This window comes from Oryx dammah, unplaced genomic scaffold (assembly GCF_014754425.2).
Source record: "Oryx dammah isolate SB20612 unplaced genomic scaffold, SCBI_Odam_1.1 HiC_scaffold_16, whole genome shotgun sequence".
NCBI lineage: Eukaryota > Metazoa > Chordata > Mammalia > Artiodactyla > Bovidae > Oryx > Oryx dammah.
The window spans coordinates 42,025,497-42,051,622 of record NW_024070200.1 but is presented as its reverse complement, the minus strand read 5'-3'; the positions used below and the strand labels follow the sequence as shown (position 1 = coordinate 42,051,622).

Below are 26,126 nucleotides of genomic sequence, written 5' to 3'. Positions count from 1 at the left end.
AGGAGAGGCCGCATCAACCCTCTCTAAGTTGAGCTGAGTTGGAATGGAAGCGACAGTCCCGCCCTCACCCCGTGGAGCACACAGCAGGGACGAAGGTAGCCAGAATACCACCTATTTCTTCCTCGGCCCTCCCCATCATGCACCCGGCGCTGGGCGCTCCATGCTTCAAGTTCAGTCTGGCCCCCGGCTTGTGAGGGCTGGCCCTGGGCGAGGACGACGTTTTATCTTGAGCTTTGCTCTCTGAGAGCACAAATGATTTCTCCCTTTCTTTCCTCTCCTGGGTTAGGTGTCAATCCCTATTGCACAGGAGAGACGGATTTTCCAACAACCAAGAAGTCAGCGGCTTCGGTGGACAGGCAGCCTTATTCCCTCTGCAGCGGCAGGAAGTCTCTCTCTCAACAACTGGACTTTCCTGCAGCAAAGGCTGTGGTAAGAATGAAGGGCAGGGAGGCCCGAGAAGAGGGAGCGAGGGGAAGACTGCTTGAAGAGCTTTCCTGGCGGTTTGATGTCCACAGGGTTACAGTGGTGAGGAGCTGGCTTGGGGGCAAAGAACCACATGAGGAATGGTCACCTGTGACCATTGCCCGTGGCTGCTTCCGTGTTGTTAGGATCTCATAGGCAGAGAACACTGCACCCTGTGCAGACCCTGCAGTGGGGCTTTACGTGGATCCCTTTATTTCATCTGTACAGTGACCTAAGAGGTCATCGAGGGAAGTGGGGGCAAGTTAAGGAAGGCAAGGGAGTTCATATTTTTAAAAACAATTCTTTATAAGAGTTCTATTTATTTATTCGACTGCACTGCAAGCATGTGGGATCTTAGTTTCCTGACCAGGGATCGAACCTGCGTCCCTGGCATCAGAAGGCAGATTCTTAACCACCAGATTACCAGGGAAGTCCCACATCTTGGGGTTCCTGACCCTCTGCCCACCACCCTGTGCCTGGCCCAGATGAGGGTCTCAATAAATTTGTCTTGGATCCTGTTGAGGACATTCTTGGCCATTGACCTCCCAGCCTCTGCTGGGGACTCTGAGTATAGGACTCACTGTCTGTGGTCTGTGATATGTGATCTGTGACTCGGGACTCACTCCTGTAACAAATCTTAGTGAGCATCTGGCTGCTGGTCAAAAGGGAGCCTGGGCTCAGCAAAGATGTCTCCTGGGGCCACCAAAACAGACCCGCGCACTAGACTCCCAACCATCCGCCCTGCATTTACCACACTGCAGCCACCATGCGCCAGACACTCAGAAGGGCAGGCATCAAGGTTTTCTCCTCTGTGGGCTTTCCCCCTTCCTGGGGGAGTGAGCTGACATCCTTGGACTCATGCTCTCTCCACCTCACCCTTTTTCCAGGGCTTGTCAAGACCTACACGGTCGCTCAGCACAGCTCAGCTCGTGCAGCCCTCAGGGGGCCTCCAGGCGTCTGTCATCTCCAACATCGTGCTGATGAAGGGCCAGGCAAAGGTGAGCAAGGACCATGGCCAGGGGAGGCTCCTGGATGGACACGTGTTCCCAAGGAGCTGTCATGTCACAGTGGGGATGGGGAGAGGGGCTGGGGATCCAGGCTTGGAAAAGGAGTGTCAGATGCTCTCCTGTGAGCAGGCTCCGGGAGGGGCAGGCAGGCAAGCTCTTCACAGAGCAGGTCATAGGAAGACAAATGTTCCCTGGTTTGCTGTTTTTGAAAATAGTTTTACCCGATGATTCAGTTCAAATCATCGTCAGGGTCAGTTCAGGTGCTGTAACAAAAATACGATAGACTGGACAGCTTAAACAGCATATGTTTATTTCTCATGACTCTGGAGGCTGGGAGTCCAAGTTGAAGGTGCTGGCGGTTGCCATGCATGTTGAGAACTTCTTCCCTGGTTTTACAGCGGCTAAGATGGTAAAGAAGCTGCCTGCAATGCAAGAGACCCAGGTTTGATCCCTGGGTTGGGAAGATCCCCTAGAGGAGGGCATGGCAACCCACCCCCATATTCTTGCCTGGAGAATCCCATGGACAGAGGAGCCTGGCAGCCTACAGTCCTTGGGTCGCTGAGTTGAACACGACTGAGCGACTGAGCACATACATAGTTGAGGTACAATATTATATGTCTCAGGTATACAAGATAGTGACTCCCGATTTTTAAAGATTATATTCTGTTCACAGTTACTGTAAAATATTGGCTCCGTTCCCTGTGCTGTGCAATGTCTCCTTGTAGCCGACTTATTTCATACACAGTGGTCGTGCTTCTTCATCTCCTCCCCCTGTCTTGCCCCTGCCTCCTTCATGAGGGCTCCACCTTTATGGCTTAGTCACCTCTGAAAGTTTCCCCCTGATGTATTGATTTGATGGGGGAACACACCTTCAGTCCATGTGTCTCCCCGAATTCAGATATGCAGACTGACTTTTGCCTCACAGTCGAGAAATACTGAAAGACAGGGAGAAAAGCAGTGGAGGTAGTGGGACAGCCCCAGGGCTCACGGGCACACCCCGCAGAGCATGCTGCCCCAAGCTGACATGGGCACTGAAGAGCTTCTGGGGTGGACACAGCCGCTGCTGCAGAGTTCTCAGGCCAATCCAAGTGACCAAGATGCTTAATGGAAGAGTAGGTTTCTACCCACCTCGTGATTTTGGCATGTGGTATGAGGGAAAGGCTATTCTCCAAAATGGTCTTCCTAGAGGAAGGCTCCACACATCTGAAGTCCTCCTCTCCACCCCCCATCACTTCTATCTCCTGGGAACTCAGCAGAGACAAACGAGGAGATACCAGTGGGAAGAGCTAAGATGACTGTCCCTCTAGTCACAAGGGAGTCACTCTCTCCTGTGCCCAGTTTTCTCCAAACAGCTCCTCTTCCTGATTCGTAAATCACAATGCTCTTACCTTCTTGCGTTTTTTGTTGTTCAGTTGCTCAGTCATGTCCGACTCTTTGTGACCCCATGGACTAGCATGCCAGGCTTCCCTGTGCTTTATCATCTCTTGCATTTGGGCAGATGCATTTTAATACTGTCGACTTTGAGATTGTTTTTGGGATTGTCTTTTGCAGTGCTCAAAAGAAGGCAAGGACTTCCCTGGTGTCCAGCAGTTAAGAGTCTGTACTTTCAACGCAAGGAGCGAGGGTTCAATCCCTGGTTGGGGAACTAAGATCCTATGTGTACATGGCACGACCTAAAAAATAAAAGTTGTATACATATAAAAAAGAAGGCAGAATGGAAAAGGGCACCAACTCTCTAGCAAAGATGATTAAAAATGGTGTCAGTGTGCATAGATTGTACAGTCAGTGAGTAGACTTCATGAGCGTATGCATCACTGGGCAGATTGAATAGGCCTTGATGGGAAGCAGGAAGGCATTTGGCATAGGAAGCCTGGAGTGCAGATCAGGAGTGGTGGCTTCAGAAATAGGGCAGGCCTCCCACTGTCTCCCTGATACAACCTCCACACCCAAGACCTCATCATTAACAGGCATGGGTCTCCCACATTGCAGGCAGATGCTTTAACCTAAAGTCAAACCACAAAACCAGCTGCCCAAACCCAGGCATGGCACCAGGGGATTTGCAGGGATCCTTCCATTAATTGTCACAAAACCCTGTTATTTTCTGCTAATAGATGAAGAGGGCTTACCTGGTGGTTCAGCAGTCAAGAATCTGCCTGCCAATGCAGGGGACCTGAGTTTGATCCCTGGGTCGGGAAGATCCCCTGGAGAAGGAAATGGCAATCCACTCCAGTATTCTTGCTGGAGAATCCCATGGACAGAGGAGCCTGGCGGGCTACAGTCCGTGGGGTCAGAAAGAGTCAAACACAACCAATGCCTGAATAACAGCATAGACAAGGAGCTGAGAATCTGGGACTCACATGACTTGCCAAGATCACTTGGTTAGTGAGCAACTGAACTATGACAGTGACTGAAGACCTTCTGACCCCAGGCTCTTGTTCTTGCCCACTGCACCATCCTGCCTCACTAGGGCAGGTGAAAGTTTGGGTCTAGAGCAATTATTTCAGCCAGGAAGAAGCTGGGAGCCAAAACAGGAGCCCATCCCCCCTTCTCATTTTCCTACCACTGTGCTTCTCCTGGACACCACTGGTCTCCCTGTCCTGCAGCACCCACCACCTTCACCAGAATTACACCAGCACTGTGTCCACATGGCTTTCCTGTCTGGCCCCTGCTCACCAGGTTCTCTTAGGATCTGAAGGTGGCTTTCAGGCCTGCCACCTCTGTGATGCTGGGTGATGCATGAACTTCTCCGAGGAACCTAGGAGAAACTGCCCAGCCGCAGTGATGCTGATACCCAGCAGCCATCACTTGGAGGGATCTTCCTGGGAGCCATGCTGTTGACCACACCCTGGCATGCTTGTGAGTTGAATCCAGAGGCCCAGCCTCCAGCCAGCATTCATACCTTCACTCTACAACATATGTTTTCTGAGCATCTACCTCCGGAGGCCAGACCCTGACAAATAAGATGCACCCACTGCCTCCTTGAGCTCACAGTCTCAAGAGGAGCTCCCTGCGACCCAGGCTAAGCCTCCTTGGGAAGTTGTTGTTGTTGTTTAGTCATGTCTGACTTTGTGACCACATGGACTATAGCCTACCAGGCATCTCTGTTCATGGGATTTTCCAGGCAAGTATACTGCAGTGGGTTGCCATTTCCTTTCTCAGGGGATCTTCCCCATCCAGGGATCGAATGTGAATTTCCTGCATTGGCAGGTGGGTTCCTTTATCACTGAGCCACCAGGAAACCCCAGTGAATGGCATAGAACACTCCTCAGTCTGACCTTCTCCTCTTCTTTCCCAGGGCCTGGGCTTCAGCATTGTTGGAGGCAAGGACAGCATTTACGGCCCCATTGGAATTTACGTTAAAACCATCTTTGCAGGAGGAGCAGCGGCAGCTGATGGAAGGCTACAAGAAGGTAGATTTCCCAGGCTTTACTAGGTGACATTTGAGGAATCAAAAGAGAATCCCCAGGCTTCCAGTAGACACTGTTTGTGTGGGCCATTTTAAAGTCTTTATTGAATTTATTACAAAATTGCTTCTGTTTTATGTTTTGGTTTCTTGGCTGTGAAGCATGTGGGATCTTAATTCCCTGACCAGGAATCGAACCCAGACCCCCTGCATTGGAAGGCAAAGTCTTAACCACTGGACCACTAGGGAAGCCCCCGTAGAAGCTCTTGGGAACGTAACATGTGTCTCAAGCCTTCAGAATCCAGCTTGCTTGGATTCTGCAGAGAGTCTGCAGGCAGTGGGATACATGGCCGTGATGGCTCTGTCATGCCAGGCCCGTTGGCTGGGTGTGTTTGCACACTCAGTCTCAGTCCCGTCACTGGCCTGAGACAGAGGATCAAGGCCTCTGCTCTGCCCCTTGCATTCCTATTGCTGCCTTTGCTTTTCAAGGCTCCTCTCAGGTGCTGGCACCCCCCTCCCATTGACATCCTGTTTCTTTTCTGTTGTCTGTCCACCCCAGCCCACAACCCCGGGGAGCCAGACCCAGTGCTCTAATGAGTTGGGTGAACGTTCTCTGTGAGCCTGCCCTGTTCTGGACTCTAGGAATGCAGAGGATTATCAGACGGGGTCCTTCTACTAAGGAGCTAATAGTCCACCCTGCAGCCCTCCTTCCCCTTCTGCCCACCCTGTGCTATCAACTGCCTCCCTTCAGCTTTTTCATCTCTTCTGGGGAGGGAAGCCCCTGAAAGGAAGGGGTTGAAGGGCCTGAGATGCTCCCTGAGTGCCCTCTCTGTCTCCTTGTCTTGGAGGGGACGGTTTTCTCCCCACCCTGTCCCACCCAACAGTCACCCACCAGTTATTGGACAAGAGGCTTGACCCCATGTTCGAACTGGAAGGTAGAATTTGGGGGCAGATGGTCAGGGAGCAGACTGAAAACCCCGCAGGCCTGACACCAGGCCACAAATGGACCTTTAAAGACAAGAAACTTTACAACCTTCCTTCTCTTCCGTATCAGGCCAGTTTCTGTATACTTTGCTGCGAGCCTTACCACCTTTAATAATCTAACTTGTTCAGGGTAGGGTCGACCAACTAGAGCCTTGCAGGCCACGTCTGGGCCACTGCCTATGTTTATAAGGCTCACGAATGAAGGACAGTTTTCCTATTTCTTCAATGGCTGAAAAAAAGTCAAAAGAGGTTTTGATGCTTTTGTGACAAATTAAATTCAAATTTCAGTCTCCATAGAAAAGCTTTACTGGGACACAGCCATGCTCATTCATTGACCTCTGGTCTACAGCTGCTCTTGGGCAGCATTGAGTAGTTTCTACAGACCGCTTGTGCTAGCAAAGTTTAAAACGTTTTCTGTCTGGCTCTTTATAGAAAAAATTTTTCCAACTGTAACATTATACAGGGTGTTGCATATGGATTTTATTATATAGACAGTGGGGAGTGTTGGAAGCTTTTTCTAATTTGGGAGGGACTGCCAGGACCAGGGTTTTTTTATTTGCTTTTTAAAAGATGATTCAGGAAGCTGAGTGTAAGACAAAGTGGACTGGCCAGACACCAGAAATAGTAAAACCAGTTTAGAGGCTATTCTAAGAGCCAGGCTCCCAGCTCTGCAGGGTCTTCCCTGAGGCTGTAAACTTGGGAAGAGAAAGATGCTGAAGGGTGAAGCAGTGGCTTCTGTGGTGGTGGCAGATGAGGCCAGAGAACCCCTGAAGTTGTCTGATCTTAGTAAACTAGAGAACAATGATAAGTTACATAGACTAGGAGGCGGAGGACTGGATGAATCACAAGCTGGAATCAAGATTGCCCAGAAAAATATCAACAACCTCAGATATGCAGATGATGCAATACTAATGCCAGAAAGTGAAGAGGAACTAAAGAGCCTCTTGATGAGTGTGAAAGAAGAGAGTGAGAAAACTGGCTTAAAACTCAACATTCAAAAAATGAAGATTGTGGCATCCAGCGCCATCACTTCATGCAAATAGATGGGGGAAAAGTGGAAACAATGACAGATTTCATTTTCTTGGGCTCCAAAATCACTGCAGACAATGGCTGCAGCCACAAAATTAAAAGACACTTGCTCCTTAAAAGAAACATTATGACAAACCTAGACAGCATATGAAAAAGCAGAGACATCATTTTACTGACAATGGTCCATCTAGGCAAAGCAACGGTTTTTCCAGTAGTCATGTATGGATATCAGAGTTGTACCATAAAGAAGGCTTAGTGCCAAAAAATTGATGCTTTCAAACTGTGGTGCTGAAGACTCTTGAGAGTCCCTTGGACTGCGAGGAGATCAAACCAATCAATCCTAAAGGAAATCAACCCTGAATATTCATTGGAAAGACTGGTTCTGAAGCTGAAGCTACAATACTTTGACCACCTGATGCAAACAGCCGACTCATTAGAAAAGACCCTGATGCTGGGAAAGATTGAGGGCAGGAGGATCAGGGGCAACAGCGATGAGATGGTTGGGTAGCATCACCAACTCAATGGACATGAGTTTAAGCAAACTCCAGGAGAAGGACAGGGAAGCCTGGCATGCTGCAGGCCATGGGGTGGCAAAGAGTTGAACACGACTTAGCGACTGAACAACCACCACAAGAAGAAGGTGAAGGAAGAGGACCAAATGAAGATATTCAGGTTTAAACAGCAGAGTGGAGTCAGGTCTGCAGGTGACCACTAGGTGGCGCAGTCCAACAGGCAAATGAAAATTTGGGTCCCAGTTCAAGAAGGGACTTAAGCTTGTTGAATTGTTTTTACGGTCATATGGGAAATAGCAGAAGTTATCGAACGGATAGAGGAGGCAAGGAAGAGAGGAGAGTGAAGAGCGCTGAGGCACAGCTTTAAGGGAATAACTGAATCCAAGGCCTGCAGAGGAGTCCATGAGAGAAAAAGAGGAAGGTGGATCAGGATCTTGAGACTCTGATTTATATCTGCTGAATGTTTCTGTGTTTGAATAAAAGGTGAAGGAGGAACTGAAGTGGCCAGGAGAAACCAGCTTCATGGATTTTCTTTCCAGGTATTTGTGTCCCTTAGTTCATAGCTATCGTAAGAGTTCAGTGAAAAAGACACTCAGCTAGTTTGCAGTCCTTGATTCTAGCCTCAGATAATTGACTGAACCCCCTTTTGTAACTTCTTTCAAAAGTGAAGCTTAAGAATAGGGCCTCGAGGGGCTTCCCTGGTGGCTCAGCGGTAAAGAATCTGTCTGCCAATGCAGGAGACACAGGTTCGATCCCTGGTCAGGGAAGACCCCACATACTGAGGAGCAACTAATCCTGTGTGACACAACTGTGGAAGCCCTCTCACCCCAGAGCTCACGCTCTGCAACAACCAGAGAAACCACCACAATGAGAAACCCGTGCATCACAATAGAGAGTAGCCCCTGACAACTAGACAAAAGCCGTGTAGCAACAAGGACCCAGCACAGGCAAAAATAAATAAATAAATAAATGAATAATTTCTTTCAAAGAAAAGAATTCACAGGGGATGTATCTGTTGTGTCGACTGAAGAAAAGAAGATGCACAATGTGAGAGTTGGAGTTAAGTTTCATCTGGGGCAAGATGAGGACTGCAGCCCAGCAGACAGCACCTCACATAGTTCTGAGAGACTGCTCCAAAGAGGCATGGGGGAAGGTCAGTATATAAGATTTTGGTGAAGGCGGTGTTCAGTGCAATCAAGCACTTATTTTACAAGCGGTTTTCTGCTAGTCACGAGGAGCTAATGTCACCATGAAAGGACTTGGTGCTTTTCTAGATATGAGGAAATGTAAGGATTGGGGTCATAAAATCAGTTCCTGAAAATATCTATCTATGAAGATCTGTTCCACCAGTTTCCCTGTAGCTCAAAGTGCCTCACTCTCTGCACTGGACTCCCTTCAGGGCGTGTCAAAGGTCAACAGCTGCAGCAGCACAGGGTTCAGTCTCCTCAGAGGCAGGTGGCAGATGCCCTTGGCAGGTGCCACTTTGTAGTTGACAGGTGCAACAAAATTACTGTGTCCTGATCAAGGCTAGTAACGTTTCATCTGTATTCCCCTTGCAAAAAAATGATTGTGTAAGATTTACATGGCAAAACCGAGGCTAATCCCCTTCCACCAAAAATGGCCAAATAAGGAATAAAGACTCTGGGGGTTCCAGAGTTGGGCTCCGTGGCTCCCTTGGGATAGACCTAATAATTTGCAGACAAGTTCAGGATTTTGTGTAATGAAGAATGGGTAGTGACGTATGAAGTATGTCCTTTATAAATCCTTCCTTCAGCATGCACTTAGTTATATTGTGATTATTTTTTTAATTTGTCCATTTTCATTCCTCAACTTGGCGTTGAGGAATGAGGAAGAGGAAGAGGACTGAGCCTTTTGTTTTTCTCCTCTAGTTTTAGCAACTGAACATATTAAGCTGATTTGAATATTCTCCCCACCCCTTTTATTGTCACAGATACGTTGGATAAAATAGCACATTCAAACTCTAGAGAAAGAAATGGAAACACCCAGCTTCTCAGACACAAAGAAACCACTTAATCTTAAGCATGACATTCCCAGGAGTTGATGATGTGACAGTGAAACTGACTGGTGTCGTTTCCAGGGCTCCAAAGAGCTCTGGTACCATTGTTCTTTACGTCTCAGCACAGAAAGAATTCAGTGACAGACAGAGTAGTAGATAAGAAGTGGTTTATTAGAATAGGACACTTGTGAGTTCTATAGGTGGGCAGATGAGAAATGCCACACCCTGAGAACTTACTGGGCTACAGTTTTATAATTATAAGGAAACGTGAGGAGGAGAAGACCTTTCTTTCTTGAGTAGACGTCATGCGTCCATCATCAGCTCCTCTTCCAGGTTAGGCAGGCAGGTCAAGTTAGGTCCACAAATGACTCTTTTTCATGTGTGCAGAGAGCGTGGCCTAGGGATCATTAACTTGCTGAGCTCACTGGGCAGGATGTGGGGCTCACGCCACTGTTTTACTGTTTGGGGGCATGTCTCCTGCTTCTGCTGCATGGTTTTGATGCTAAGCAAGCCTGCTTGGTTCTGTGGTTAAGCAAAGCTGCTTTCCTGAGTAATCATTAGCTGACAGGGTCTCCCATATTTTTTCTACTCACAGTCCCCTAGTGTAATTAACTATTTAATCACCTACTTTATCTCTTCACTCTGTCCCTGTCAGTAGCACAGGAAGATGCTTATGGGGCATAAGGCCCAGGGACTGGGGTTTGATGCCCACACAGGCTCAGGGGAGGTGGCCATGGGCCCTGGGAACCTCTGAGAACTTGCAAAAAGCCTTCATGCTCATGAACCAGAAAGCCAAGGGAAGCAAGGCGGAAACATAACTTTGTCCTCGGCTCTTGGGTGGAGAAAGGACATTTCCCTCAAGAAAACAAAGAGTCAGTCTGTGTCTGAGTGAGTCTGCAGCTTTCCCACCAAAACCTGGATCTCAGGACTTCCACACCACAGAGCTAATGTTACAACTAGTCCTAAACCAGCTCTGAGACCTCTGGGTGCCTACTGGAAAAAAAGGGATAAAATAAAAGTTAGCAGTCTGAGGGCTATGGGAGTTCCACTAGAAAACAAGCTCCCCTTGAAAATAAGTTGAAAATAAAGACTATAACTTCAGCCATAAAAAGAATAAAATCCTGCCACTTAGGACAACATGGATGGACCTTGAAGACATTATGCTATGTGAGATAAGTCAGACAGAGACAGTACATGATCTTACTTACATGTGGACTAAAAACAAAACAAAAAAACCTGAACTCACAGATTCAGAGAATAAATGGGTGGTTGCTGGAGGTGGTCAAAATTGGTGAAGGTGATCAAAAGCCATAAACTTCCAGTAATAAAATGAATCAATCATGGTGACTTTAGTTAATAATATTATATTGTGCATTTGAAAGTTGCTAATCCAAAAGAGATGCAGATGTATAGAACGGACTTTTGGACTCTGAGGGAGAGGGAGAGGGTGGGATGATTTTGGAGAATGGCACTGAAACATGTATACTATCATGTAAGAAATGAATCACCAGTCTATGTTCGATACAGGATACAGGATGCTTGGGGCTGGTGCACGGGGATGATCTAGAGAGGTGATATGGGGTGGGAGGTGGGAGGGAGGTTCAGGATTGGGAACTCATGTACACCCTTGGCAGATTCATGTCAATGTATGGCAAAACCAATACAGTATTATAAAGTAAAATTAGGTAAAAATAAAAATTAAAAAAAAAAAGAAAGTTGCCAATCACTGCAGATGGTGATTACAGCCATGAAATTAAAAGACGCTTACTCCTTGGAAGGAAAGTTATGACCAACCTAGATAGCATATTCAAAAGCAGAGATATTACTTTGCCAACAAAGATCCGTCTAGTCAAGGCTATGGTTTTTCCAGTGGTCATGTATGGATATGACAGTTGGACTGTGAAGAAAGCTGAGCACCAAAGAATTGATGCTTTTGAACTGTGGTGTTGGAAAAGACTCTTGAGAGTCCCTTGGACTGCAAGGAGATCCAACCAGTCCATTCTGAAGGAGATCAGCCCTGGAATTTCTTTGGAAGGAATGATGCTGAAGCTGAAATTCCAGTACTTTGGCCAGCTCATGCGAAGAGATGACTCATTGGAAAAGACTCTGATGCTGGGAGGGATTGGGGGCAGGAGGAGAAGGGGACGACAGAGGATGAGATGGCTGGATGGCATCACTCACTCGATGGATGTGAGTCTGAGTGAACTCCAGGAGTTGGTGATGGACAGGGAGGCCTGGCGTGCTGTGATTCATGGGGTCGCACAGAGTCGGACACGACTGAGCGACTGAACTGAACTGAAGAGAGTAGAGCTTTTAAAGAAATTTTTATTGAAGTATAGATGATTTACAGTGTTGTGCTAATTTCTATTGTATAGCAAAGCAACTCAGTGATACACATTTATATTCTTTTTCATATTCTTCTCCATTATGGTTTATCACAGGATATTGAGTATAGCTCCCTGTGCTGTACAGTACTTTCCTGTCTATCCATCCTGTATATACTAGTTTGCATCTGCCAATCCCAAACTCCCACTCCTTCCCTCTTCCAGCCCTCCACTGCTTTGACAACCACACCTCTCTTTAGATAGTAGATCTTGAAAGTTTTCTCATCACAAAAACAACAACAACAACAACAAAATCAACTTGTAACCAGGTGTCGTGACTAATATTAACTAGATTATGAGTTTGAGAAAACTCCTGGAGGTGGTGAAGGACAGGAAAGCCTGGCACGCTGCAGTCCATTGGGTCAAAAAGAATCAGACATGACTTAGCGACTGAACAACAACAATATTGTGGTGATTATTTCTCAGTGTATAATATGCTGAAAAAAAATAAAAGAAGTAACTGAAAAACAATAAGGAAAGAATAGAACACAATGAAAAGATAAATGTGAAAAAATAACAGAAATTTTAAAAAGTAAAGTCATTGACGTTTAAAAACAAACAAACCTCAGTGGATGGGTTAGACAGCAGATTAATGCAACTGTCAGATGAATATGTGAGCTGGAAATTATCCAGGGAGGTCACACAGAGCAATGGAGGAAAAAAAAGATGAGCACTAGAGAAACATGGAGAATAGGTTGAGAAGGTCCAGAATATCTAATGAGAATTCTAGAAAGAAAGAGCACTGTGAAAGCAGGGGAATGATAGGTAATGAGAGCATGGTTAAGAATATTCTAGAATTATTTCAAAGCCCGGAACTTCAATATGAGGAAGCACCCCAATACATCCTAGTTAAAATTCAGGCTACTGAAGACAAAAAAAAAGTATATTTAAAACAACCAGAGGGAAAAAAGATGGATTGTCTACAATGGAACCATAATTAAGTGACTGCAGATTCAGCAAGAGCAATCAGGCCAGTAATTCATGTAAAAAATACAGAGGCAGAGGACTTTCCTGGCGATCCAGTGGTTAAGACTGTGATTCCACTGCAGAGGGCTCAGGTTCAATCCCTGGTTGGAGAACTAAAATCCCACATGCCTTGCAGTGTGATCAAACAAAACAAAACAAAAAAAAAACCAGAGACAGTGCTCTCTGTTGGTGTATTGAATAGATTGAATGAATGGGAGAAAGTGATTTTCTATTCACATAAAAATGGATTTCTGGATACAGAAAAAATTCTTCTCTTAGGTGTGTTAGTGTTGTGGAGACAGGACTTGGAGTAAAAGCCCCGAGTCCTAATTCTTATTACATTATTAACTTCAGACTTCTCTGAGCTCACTTTCCTCTTTTGTAAGACAGGATCTTCACGGCATTCTGGAAACATCATATCCAACCCACATTTACTGAATACTAGGGAGGCCTCACCCAGAACTGGCCCTGGGGGTACAGCATCTGCTGTTACAAAGCCCCATCGTCAGGGAGGGACTCTCTCGGGCTATCAGTGACCACCGGGGTGATGAGAGCTCTGAGAGTGGGAGGTGCCAGATGCCCCAAGAGCACAAAATCAGAAGAGACTGAAAGGTTAAGAGGCAGTAGCTGAGACTTCCCTGGTGGTCCAGTGGTTGAGAATCCACCTTCTAATGCAGGGGACACGGGTTCAATCCCTGATCGGGGAACTAAGATCCTACATGCCACAGGGCAGCTAAGCCCACTCATGGCAACTGAAGGAAGCTTGTGGACCACAACAAAGACCCAGTGCAAAAAAAATAAAGAGATGGTAGCTGGAAAAGGTAGGAGACACACGTTGTAGTTGAGAAGATCCATGGAAACAAGCACGGAGCTTCACAGATGACAGTGGAAAGGCTGGTGTACGATGTTTCAGCAAGTGGTCCAGGGGAGAGGGCGGCATGGGGCGCTGAGGCGGGAGGGGAAGAGGTGAAGCCAGGAGGCGGACAGGGAGCCGAGCGGGCCAGGCCTTGGCTAAGGACCCTGGATCCCTCCCTGGACCGTAAGAGGGGCCAGAGAAGGCCCAGCCCCGCAGCCCTGCCCACCTCTCAGTGGGAGAGACCTGGGTGAGTAATGCTCTCTGTGTGGTTTGTGCATTACACAGAGAGCTGGACAGTGGGGTGGGGGAGCGCACTAGAGTTTAAGGTGGGGATAACGCCGCCTGTTGGGGCCACACTCTTCTCAGCTACGATTCCTCCCTCCTCCCTCTCCCAACAGGTGATGAAATTCTGGAACTCAATGGGGAGTCGATGGCTGGACTGACACATCAGGACGCTTTACAGAAGTTCAAGGTGACCGTTTGTTATCCCTCTATGGCCAAATGCTCGGGCCTCCAGACAGAGGAACCAAGCTCCCAACATCACCCTACTTCCTTCAACCTACACATTCTAACGGTGGGCTCCTTTGCGTGGCGCACCCCGCTGACACCAATCTGGGCACAGTGCCCAAAAGAGGCCTCACTCAGGAAATCACAGTGTGGTCAGGACTGTTGTCAGAGGCCACGTCAACTATCTAAGGCTTATAGCACTGTTTCAAAACATTTTGTGTGTTTCTGTTACAATCTGCTTTAAGTTTTGAAGACAGTCACTGAAAGGTATTTTTTGAGTCTCTGACTAGTTAGTTCAAGACTGTCTTTTTGGCATATATATGTATATATGATGGACAGGGAGGCCTGGCGTGCTGCGATTCATGGGGTCCAAAGAGTCAGACACGACTGAGCGACTGAACTGAACTGAACTGAGCTGATGTGGTATGTGCTCACACATGTGTTCAGCTGTGTCCAGCTGTGTCCAGCTCTTTGCGACCCCATGGACTGCAGCCTGCCAGGCTCCTCTGTCCGTGGCATTTCCCAGGCAAGAATATTGGAGTAGGTTGCCAATTCCTTCTCCAGGGGATTGTCCCGACCCAGGGATTGAACCCATGTCTCTTGAATCTTCTGCGTTGGTAGGAGGATTCTTTACTACTGAGCCACCTGGGAATGGGCTTCCATATAGCTCATCTGGTAAAGAATCCACCTGCAATGAAGGAGACCCCAGTTTGATTCCTGGGTCAGGAAGATCCACAGGAGAAGGGAACAGCTACCCACCCCAGTATTCCGGCCTGAAGAATTCCATGGCCTGTATAGTCCATGGGGTTCCCACAGAGTCAGACATGACTGAACAACAGGAGTCAGATGTGTCTGAACAACTGATCAACAGCATATGTATATACAGGTTTCCATACCACACACACACACACACACACTCTGCTACATGTTCTTCAAAAACATGTTCTTCCACTACTGTTAGTCACAAAAAATAATAATAAATAAAAGGTTAGCCTTGCTCTGAGCCGCTGCTGGAAGCTGTGACCCTCTCTATTTCAGCAAGCCAAAAAGGGGCTGCTCACCCTCACGGTCAGGACCCGCCTGACGGCCCCCCACTCCCTGGGCAGCCACCTGTCCCCCGCACTGTGCCGTTCCCTGAGCTCTAGCACCTGCGTCACCAAGGGCTGCAGCTCCTTCATCCTGGACAGCCCCGAGGCGCCCACCAGCAGCACCAAGCCCAATGACAGGATCCTGGTGGAGGTGTCCCTGAAGAAAGGTAGGCAAGCGTTGCCTCCTAGGGGCCTCACTGTTCTCCTCCACCCTCTGACTGGACCCCCCACTTCTGAGCTGTCTCCCTGACTTTCCTAGGGGGAATCAGGCCAGGCTGTTGTCCTTAAGCAGATTTTTGTTGTTGGAGTATAGTTGCCTTATGGCTCCCCAGGTGGTTCATATGGTAAAGAATCCACTTGCCAATGCAGTAGACATGGGTTTGGTCCCTGGGTCAGGAAGATCCCCTGGAAAAGGCAATATCAACCCACTTGAGTATTCTTGCCCGGGAAATCCCATCTACAGTCCATGGGGTTGCAAAGAGTCGGACACGACCAAGGACCGAGCACACAGATGGCTGCTTTACAATACTGGGTTAGTTTCTGCTGCACAGGAAAGCGAATCAGCTGTAGTGAAGTGAAGTCGCTCAGTGTCCGACACTGAAGTGTCAGACTCTGCGATCCCATGGACTGTAGCCTACCAGGGTTCTCTGTCCATGGGATTTTCCAGGCAAGAGTACTGGAGTGGGTTGCCATTTCCTTCTCCAGGGTATCTTCCCGACCCAGGGATCAAACCCAAGTCTCCCGCATTGCAGGCAGATGGTTTAAGGGAGCCACAAGGGAAGCTATACATATACATATATCCCCTCTTTTTTGGATTTCCTTCCCATTTAAATCACCAGAGAGCAATGAGCAGAGTTTCTGTGCTGTACAGTAGGTTCTCATTAGTTAGCTATTTTATACATAGTCGTGTATATATGTCAATCCCAGTCTCCCAGTTCATTCTACCTCCCTTTCCCCCTTGGTACCCATATGATTGTTCTCTATGTCCGTGTCTCTGTCTATGATTTTCCAATGTTTTATGATTATTGTTTAGCCCCAGGGTCTAGGGCTGTATTTGTTAGTAGAAACCCAGGACACAGCATCCAAGTTCAGTCAATTCAGTCAGTGTGTTCTAGTGCAGTGGTTAAAATAAAACAGAATGAAGCAAACACAGGTCTCTCTCTCATGCATACACACACACACACACACACACACACACACACACACACTCATGACCAGGAGTTACAGCTCTACGGTGAATCTGCTGGGAGCTTGGATAGGTCACTTGCCCTCTCTGGGATCTTTTTCTTACTTGCGACAGAGAATTGAGATGCTCTCACACTCAGACATTTGAAGATAAACATCCAGTCCCTTCACCACTCGGGGTGGATGCTGACAGCGATGGGCTCATCAGGCCCTCCCCGCCAGAGTGCAGCCAGGCTGAGACCTGGAGGGTGAAGAGGAGGCGGCCGGCCCAGATTGTTGGGAGAGAGGGAAGGCCAGTGTTGCCGCAGCAAGGTGGGCAGGGTGAGAAGTGGTTTTGGAGCACTTCATGGGGATAGAGAGAAAGAACCTGCAGGCCTTTGTAGTTTTCTTGTTGTTGTTCAGTTGCTCAGTCATGTCTGACTCTTTGTGACCCCATGAACTGCAGCATGCCAGGTTTTCCTGTCCTTCACTATCTCCCAGAGTTTGCTCAAATTCATGTCCATCGAGTCGCTGATGCCATCCAACCATCTCATCCTCTGTCACTCTCTTCTCTTCCTGTCCTCAATGTTTCCCAGCATCAGGGTCTTTTCCAGTGAGTTGGCTCTTCGCATCAGGTGGCCAAATTATTTGGAGCTTCAGCTTCAGCATCAGTCCTTCAGTGAATATTCAGGATTGATTTCCTTAGAACTGACTGGTTTTATCTCTTTGATTGATGCTCTGCTAATTCCAGTTGGAAATCCTTGAGGGACTTCTGAGCACTCTCTCCATGACGAGCTATGTTCCAGCCGTACTGGCTGGCCTCCTTGTTGGTTCTGCAACCTGGCCTGCTCTCCTTCCTTCTTCCCTCCCTCCCATCTCCCCTCCTTCCCTCCCTCCTTCCGCCCCCTCCTCCTTTCCTTTTCCCTTTCTTCTTTCTCCCTCCCTGTCTTCCTGCTTTCTCATTCCCTCCTTGATCTCAGCATCTTCATCTGCCCTGGTCACTGGTTTCTGGCCCTCGAGCAGTGCTGTTCACAGCGATGCTCTGGGACTGTGCATGCAGTGACTGCATTGATCAATAGGAGACACCAGCTAACCCAGCACAAGTGTGGGCCTGGCAGACCAGGCGCACCCGGTCAGTGCAGTCACAAGCCCCTGCCTCCGCCCTGCTCTGCCTTCCAGAGGCTGGTGTTGGGCTGGGCATCGGACTGTGCAGCGTCCCCTATTTCCAGTGCATCTCCGGCATCTTCGTTCACACGCTGTCTCCAGGGTCCGTGGCACATCTGGATGGTCGACTGCGGTATGTCCCGATTATGTTTTGGAAAAGATCTTAGGGAAGGAATTCCTTAGTGTGTCAGGAGATTGATCAGAAGATGAGATCTTTAGAATTGCTCCTCCAAGTGTGGTTCCTGGACCAGCGGCATTGACATCCCTTGGGAATCCCTTGGACATGCAGAATTCCACAGCCCTCCCCGACTCACTGAATTGGAACCAGCATTTTAAGGAGACCCCAGGGAATTTGTACACAAGTCATCATGTAAGAGATATTGTCTCGGAGAATAATGGCCAGAAACAGAAAACATGAAGTGAACACGCTTTAATTCAGATGTAACTGAGGTTAATTGTATAGTGACATAAACAGGAGGTTTGCCTGTGTAGTCTATATGGAAAAAAAAAAAAAAGCTTACCAAGCAAATCAGTAGTATTAACTCCGTTTCTTGGTAGTACAAACAAAAGATTTTTCAGCATTTCACGTATGTCTTTTTACAAATAACTTCTAAGAGAAGTAAAAATCTAAATTTTATTTTCAACAAGTTATCTGAGTCTAATAATAATATTTTATTCCAGTTTAACTTGTTAGAATACTCAGTTCCACATTCATATATGGTTTATCTTCTCTCATCGAGCATATGATATATGTTGGTAGCTCAACAGTAAAGAATCTGCCTGCCAAGCAGGAGATTCCTGGGTCAAGTTCAGTTCCTGGGTCAGGAAGATCCTCTAGGGAAGGGTATGGCAACCCACTCCAGTATTCTTACCTGGGGAATCCCATTGACAGAGGAGCCTGCTGGGCTACAGTCCATGGGGTCGCAAAGAGTCAGACATGACTTAGCTACTGTTTATAGCAACATATGCTATATATTTATATGTATCCCAAATAATGTATCTTCATGTATACCTTCTCTACTGAGTTTGGGCTTTGCTAAATCAGCAGGGTTTGGCCATATTTTAAAGGTTTTCCTATCACTATAGTATGTACAAGCTTGAATTAGTGATGGGTTTGCTGCTACCCTAGGCGGGAGGGTGACAGCTGATTGGCTGAGCTGCTGTGCTGTCACCCAGGAGAGAGTGGCTCAGTCAGAGTGATGGCTTTAGTCCAAATCTCTTGAGATACTCTTCCCTCTTAGACTTGAGCTGAGAAGGGATTGTTTTGGAAACTTTCACTTTCCTTGGCATCAGGTGCTGTCTGGTGATGGTCTTCTTTTACAGCAATGAAAATGTGTGCTTTCTTAGCAAGGAGAAGGAGAAAGGGGAACCAATCAACTCCGCAATAGCAATGTAGAAGAAAGAAGCAGCCGACCACAGCAGCAGGAACCGTGAAATCAGTGTCAGGAGACCTAAATTTCAGTCCCAGCTCTGCTGATAACCAGCTAGGGCAGAGGATGGCAAATGAGGGCCCACCATCTGTTTTTGTTTTTTTTTTTTAATAACATTTTATTGGAACAAAGCTGTACTCATTCATTTACGTATTCTCTAAGGCTATGACATCAGAGTTGCAGAGTTGCCATAAAGACGGTATGGTCTGCAAAGCCTAAAATATTTACTGCTGCTACTGCTAAGTCACTCCAGTAGTGTCCGACTCCAGTAGTGTGTGACCCCGTAGACGGCAGCCCACCAGGCTCCCCCATCCCTGGGATTCTCCAGGCAAGAACACTGGAGTGGGTTGCCATTTCCTTCTCCAATGCAGGAAAGTGAAAAGTGAAAGTGAAGTCGCTCAGTCATGTCCGACCCTTAGCGACCCCATGAACTGCAGCCTACCATGCTCCTCCGTCCATGGGATTTTCCAGGCAAGAGTACTGGAGTAGGGTAAACATATACTATGTGGCAATTAACAGAAAAAGTTTTTAGTCCTTAAGTGAGGTCTTATTGAGATAATTTCACTCTCTCTGTCTCATTTTCCCCATGTATGAAGCAAGGGAATTGGCTTGTACAAATCCCCTGTTTATCGAAGCAGCCTTATTTTTTCTACCTCGTCTCCCTCCCATTTCCTGCCTTATAAGAATGAACTCCATGCAGGAATCTCAACCAGTGATTTCTTCTTTATCTTTTAGCACATCCCATTTGTTCATTCCCTTAAAAATTCTGCGTATGAGAACACAGAAGGCCCAAGAGAGGACGTGATTAGTTTGCCTGTGGTTAATTGGTTAATCCATTACACTGGTTAAACTACACCCTCCATCTCATTCAAGCTTAAGTTAGATAGAGAAGGACAGAAAAAGGTTACAAACTGTGGTGAATGTTGCCCCACTCTGGGATGCACTGTCTCCCATTTTGTGGTCATGCACGAAGGGGGTGTGTGATGAGCTGCTTTGGTCAGCAAGGTGAATTTGGGGTCTCATCACGCACCCTAGGCAGAAGTGGGACCTTGGGGACTTGGACACGCCCTGTGAATGAGCTGCCTGACGGCTCCCTGTTGCTGCCTCTTACAGATGCGGCGATGAGCTGGTGGAGATCAATGACTCTCCCGTTCACTGCATGACGCTCAACGAAGTCTACGCCATCCTGAGTCACTGTAACCCGGGTCCCATCCCCATCATGGTTAGCCGCCATCCAGACCCACAGGTGACTACCCCTGGGCATCCTCTCCCTCCCAGGCCCACTCTCGCAGGACTCCCATGGGAACAAGAAGTGGTTGAACATGCAGACATTAACTGAGTTTGAACCAAGTGTCTATAGTAACAAGTTTCTGCAGCAGAAGTCCTATGACAAACTCCTAGACACTGAGGCACTTGGCATCAGCTCAGGAGGTTCTCATGGCTGAGTTACAGGCCTTGGGGCAGGAAAACATAGACCTAGAGTTTCTGTTAACAGATAGAAGAGATTGACTCATCCATGCATCCAGCGGGTCCCCACTATGTGACTCTCTGGAGCTTGGCATTGGGCACACAGGGAGAAGTGAGCGAGCTTCTGCCCTCAGATCCTTACATTCCCACGAGACTGGCAGAGAAATCATTGCAATACAGCGTGGTCAGTACTATGAGAACACAGACACACAGAAGGGAAGGTTAGATAAAAGCAAAATGTACCAGAAGTTAGTTTTCTCCAGGCAAAGACTTTGTGGAAGGTCATTCCAGGCAGCAGGGACACAGAATTAAGTTGCAGAGTCATGAAGGCACCTGCCGTGGAAGGAGGGAGGGGTAGGTTCTTGGGACTGGGGTGCAGAGATGGGAGCAGAGGGTTGAGAATGCAGTTTGGTGAGGCATTGGGGTCACACGCCAAGGGCTTTCCACAGGACACTAAGTGTTTGCATTCTGTGGGTGGTGACGAGCTAGGGGAGTCTGAAGCTCTAGCTGTAACATGTTCAGAATTTTCTTTTTACCCTTTGATTGCTCTGCAGAGGACAGGATGGAGTAGGTGGAGTTGGAGTTTTTTGTAGGAAGGAAACAGATGATGAGGCCTGAATTAAACAGCAGATGTGGGAGGAGAATAGAGCAGAAGGGGCAGCAGGAGGCAACTTGGGAAGAATCAAAAAAATCTGTTGGTTGGGGACTTCCCTGGCAGGCCAGTGGTTAAGACTCCACACTTTCAATGCAGGGGGTGCAGTTTCAATCCCTGGTCAGGGAACTAAGATCCCACATGCCTTATGGTATGGCCAAAAATAAACAAATAAATAAATGAAATAGACTAGCAACAAGGATTTAAAAAATCGTCTTCAATTCTAAGATGTTAGAAAAAAAAAAAGAGAGAGAGATGTATTGGCTGATTAGGTTTGGGATAAGAGAGAGGAGAGCCTAGGAGGACTGGAGTATTTTTAGATTGGAAGATGGAGCAAAGGCAATACCACAGCCAGAACAGAGAACTGGAGAAGGGAGTGGATTTGGGAGGAAGGAGAATCGTTGAGGCAGTCCAAGCTCAGAGTTGGAAAAGAATTTCCAGATACAGAGCATTTCAGAAGGGAGTGAGTTTATTAAGAACAAAGAGCAGAGATAATGTGGGCAATTAGAGCACAGCAGGCCAACCTCCAGGCAGACATGGCAGACCAGAGAGAGCCTACAGTTTCCGTGAGTTAATAGCCAATTTTTATAGCCTCAAGACAAAGAAAATTCCTGTTGGATGGTTGGTGTTAGGTGATTGGTTGGGGTGCTATTGGTTGTTCACTGGAGTTGGCATCTTTGCCTAATTGGGAGTCAGGAAGCTTGTTAGTGATGATCAGGAGGCTTTTGGCAAAGCCAAAGGGGCTCAGTCAACTTCAGAGGTGACCTTGATTCTGGGCTCCACTTCTGAGGAGGCCTAACACCTGTGACCTTAGGGCAGAACTCAACAAGAATGATCTCAGTTGGGGACTGGTGAGATGGAGGCACTGTGGGATGTTTAGTGAGACAGGCCAACCTTTAAGGCTGATAATGGCTGGCTTTAGAAAAGGTAGAGGAACCAGAGATCAAATTGCCAACATCCACTGGATCATCAAAAAAGCAAGATAATTCCAGAAAAACATGTACTTCTGCTTTATTGACTATGACAAAGTCTTTAACTGTGTGGATAACAACACACTGTGGAAAATTCTTAAAGAGGTGGGAATACCAGACCACCTTACCTGCCTCCTGAGAAATCTGTATGCAGGTCAAGAAGCAACAGTTAGAACTAGATACGGAGCAATGGACTGGTTCCAAACTGGGAAAGGAGTATATCAAGCAGTATTGTCACCCTGCTTACTTAACTTCTATGCAGAGGACATCATTCGAAATGCCAGGCTGGATGAAGCACAAGCTAGAATCAAGATTGCTGGAAGAAATATCAATAACCTCAGATATGCAGATCACTCCACCCTTATGGCAGAAAGCGAAGAGGAGGAAAGTGAAAGAGGAGAGTGAAAAAGTTGGCTTAAAACTCAACATTCAAAAAACGAAGATCATGGCATCCAGTCTCATCAGTTCATGGCAAATAGATGGAGAAACAATGGAAACAGTGAGAAACTTTATTTTCTTGGGCTCCAAAATCACTGCAGATGGTGACTGCAGCCATGAAATTAAAAGACGCTTGCTCCTTGGAAGAAAAGCTATGACCAACCTAGATAGCATGTTAAAAAGCAGAGACATTACTTTGCCAGCAAAAGTCCATCTAGTCAAAGCTATGGTTTTTCCAGTAGCCATGTATGGATGTGAGAGTTGGACTATAAAGAAAACTGAGTGCTGAAGAATTCATGCTTTTGAACTGTGGTGCTGAGGAAGACTCTTGAGACTCTCTTGGACTGCAAAGAGATAAAACCAGTCAATCCTAAAGGAAATCAGTCCTGAATATTCATTAGAAAGACTAATGTTGAAGCTGAAGCTCCAATACTTTGTCCATCTGATGGGAAGAACTGACTCACTGGAAAAAGATCCCTATGCTGGAAATGATTGAAGGCAGGAGAAGGGGATGACAGAGGATGAGATGGTTGGATGACATGACCAACTCCTAGCAGAAATAGGATAGAGAAGGGGATGGTGGGTAAGATCTACGCAGGCCCATGTGGCAGGGTTCAAACACAGCTCTGCTTAGTTAGTGAGCACTGACAGTAAGTATGCTGGAGGAAATATTTATGTATTATTTGGCTGCTGCTGCTGCTAAGTCGCTTCAGTCGTGTCCGACTCTGTGCAACCCCATAGATGGTAGCCCACCAGGCTCCCCCGTCCTTGGGATTCTCCAGGGAAGAATACTGGAGTGGGTTGCCAGTTCCTTCTCCAATGCATGAGAGTGAAAAGTGAAAGGGAAGTGGCTCAGTCGTGTCTGACCCTTAGCGATCCCAGGGCTGCACTGGGTCTTAATTGCTGCATGCAGGATCTTCTATCTTTGTTTCGGCAGGCAGACTCTTAGCTGTGAGTGAAATCTAGTTCCCCAATGAGGGATGGAACCTTGCAGTGGGAACACAGGGTCTTAGCCCCTGGACCACCAGGAAGTCCCCAGTCTTAGCCCTTTTGAAGCATGGAGTTCAGTGGTGTGATGGACATTCACATTGTTTTGCAGCCATGACCATCAGCCATTCCCAGGACTCTTCATCTTGCCACAGTGACACCCTCTGCCCCTTAAACAGCCCTCCTTCTCCCCTCTGGAGATGGCTCTTCTCACTCTCTGTCTTCCACTGTGTCCCAGGGCTCCCTCTGTTTGCGCTCTGACTTTACAACTCTGCACACCTCATCTAAGTGGTGTCATATGTGACTGGGATCTTTCACTCAGCATGGTGTCCATTAGGCTCACCTGTGCTACGGACTATGTCAGCATTTCCTTCCTTTTTAAGGCTGAATAAGATTCCGTTGTATATGTAGAGGCCATATTTTCCACGTCCCTTCATTTGTTGATGGACCCTTGAGTGGCTCCCATCTTTTGGCTACTGTGAATCCTGTTGCTATGAACCTGGGTGTGCAAATATCTGTTCGAGTCCCTGCTTTCCATTCTATGTGGGTAATATACAGGAGTAGAATTGCTGGATCACATGGTAATTCTATTTTTAATTTTTTGAGGAACCGCCATACTGTCTCATTTTACATTCACACCAGCAATGCACAAGTGTTTCAATTTCTCCATATCCTTATCAACACTTGTCACTTTTCTGTTTATTTATTTTAATGACTTAATTTTTAGTTTTGGCTGCACTGGGTCTTTATTGCTGTTCAAGGGCTACTCTCTAGTTGTAGGGCACAGGCTTCTCTTATTGCAGAGGATGGGCTCTAAGGTGTGCAGGCTTCAGCAGTTGTGGCCCATGGGCTTAGTTGCCCTGAGGCAGTTGGGACCATCCCAGACCAGGGAGTGAACCTGTGTCCCCTGAATTGGCAGGCTGATTCCTAACCACTGGACCACCTAGCCATCCTCATGGGTGTGAAGTGATATCTCATTGTGTTTTGGGTTTTTTTTTAAGATTTTTTTGATATGGGCCATTTTAAAAATCTTTATTGAATTTGTTACAATACTGCTTTCATTTTTTGTTTTGGTTTTTGGCCTCGAGGCATGTGGGATCTTAGCTCCCGGACCAGGGATAGCATCTCTACCCTCTGCTTTAGAAGGGGAAGTCCTAACCACTGGACCACCAGGGAAGTTCTCTCTTGGTTTTGATCTGCATTTCCTTAAAGATTACTAATGCTGAACATCTTTTCACATGCTTGTTGGCCATTTGTCTGTCTTCTTTGGAAAATATCTATTCAAATCCTATGACCATTTTTACTTGGATGGTTTGATTGTTCTTGCTGTTGAGTTGTAGGAATCTGATTTGCCTAAGTCTTCTCCCATTCTGTGAGTCCCATTTCACTCTACTGATTTTGCCCTTTGTTGATTGATACATGGAATATTTTCATTTTGATGTTATCCGATTTGTCTCTTTTTCTTTCTTTTTATCTTTTTCTTTTTCATCATCCAATTGTATCTATATTTTCTGTCCCATTTATCTCATAGTTCTTTGATATGCAGAATATTTTCATTTTGAGATTGTCCAATTTATCTGTTTTTTTTTTTCCTTTTGTTGCTTGTGCTTTTGGCGTCCAAAAAGTTCTTTTTAAAAACCCTCTGATTTTACTGTGAAGTAGGTTCTATTGTTGTCACTGTTTTGCAGGAAAAAAATCGAGGGTTAGAAGCTTAAGTTCCTTGTGTGAGCGTGTGGTTAGAAAATGAGGGGACTGGGACTTGCACATGAGTCTGTTTGCTCCAGAACTCATACTTTTAACTATTACTCAAAGGTGATTAATTACCTGTGGCAATAAGATGGCTAGGGTTACAGTTATGACATCATAGTTGTTGGTAATAAAGGTGATGATGATGTCATGGCAGCGTTAAGTGTGGAAGAACTCCCCAGAGGTAAACTCTAAAATGGTAACTCTGCCCGGTTTGGCAGCAAGTAGTGGAGAAAAGGTTGGGGAGTTCAGAGGGGCCACCTTGAGAATCCCTTTATTGACAGAGTTTGGACTTTGTCCATAAGATACTAGGGAACCACTGATGCCCAGGGTGTTTCTGGGAATGTCAGCTCTTTGTAGAGTGGGTATGAATGAAAGACAGCAAAATCCAGGGGCCCAGCTGGGGAACTGGTACAGGACTCAGAACCTGATGCAGAACTTCCCACTATTTGCTTGAGGAGGTGATGTATATTTTCCAGGTCTCTGAACAGCAGCTCAAAGAAGCTGTGGCCCAGGCTGTGGAGAACGTCAAGTTTGGAAAGGAGCGGCACCAGTGGAGTCTAGAAGGTAAGGAGATGCTGAACTTGCATTTGCAGCATCTTTGTCTTCTTAGAAAGCTTTGAGTCTAGCCACCAACTCACTCTACCTCAGGAACATAGTAGTCATCACAGATGAGCCTGGTTCATAGACAAGGATTGAAAGCTAACAGTCCACCAGCTAAATTGGGGTCCCATTATGCTTTGTTTTGGAGGCACGAGAGTTTAAAATCATCTGAATTTGAATAGTTTTAAATCCACCAACTTTCTCTAGTTCTTTACAGTCCTCACCAGTCCCTGTTATCTTATTTTACCAGGTTGCCTTGTCTCACCTCTCTCCCTATAGGCATTTGAGA

General features: G+C 46.8%; 1 protein-coding gene across 3 annotated transcripts in view; it reads left to right on the top strand.

Moving 5' to 3' along the window:
* IL16 (interleukin 16) overlaps nt 1–26,126 on the top strand; it is a 113,868-nt gene that overhangs the window by 62,980 nt on the left and 24,762 nt on the right. For all 3 annotated transcript variants that reach the window (XM_040257392.1, XM_040257393.1, XM_040257394.1), the window contains exons 4-11: nt 287–429; nt 1,350–1,460; nt 4,765–4,879; nt 14,019–14,092; nt 15,166–15,382; nt 17,559–17,676; nt 20,087–20,219; nt 25,714–25,801. In XM_040257392.1, coding sequence (XP_040113326.1) covers nt 287–429; nt 1,350–1,460; nt 4,765–4,879; nt 14,019–14,092; nt 15,166–15,382; nt 17,559–17,676; nt 20,087–20,219; nt 25,714–25,801 — 999 coding nt within the window. The remainder of the gene's footprint in view (nt 1–286; nt 430–1,349; nt 1,461–4,764; nt 4,880–14,018; nt 14,093–15,165; nt 15,383–17,558; nt 17,677–20,086; nt 20,220–25,713; nt 25,802–26,126) is intronic.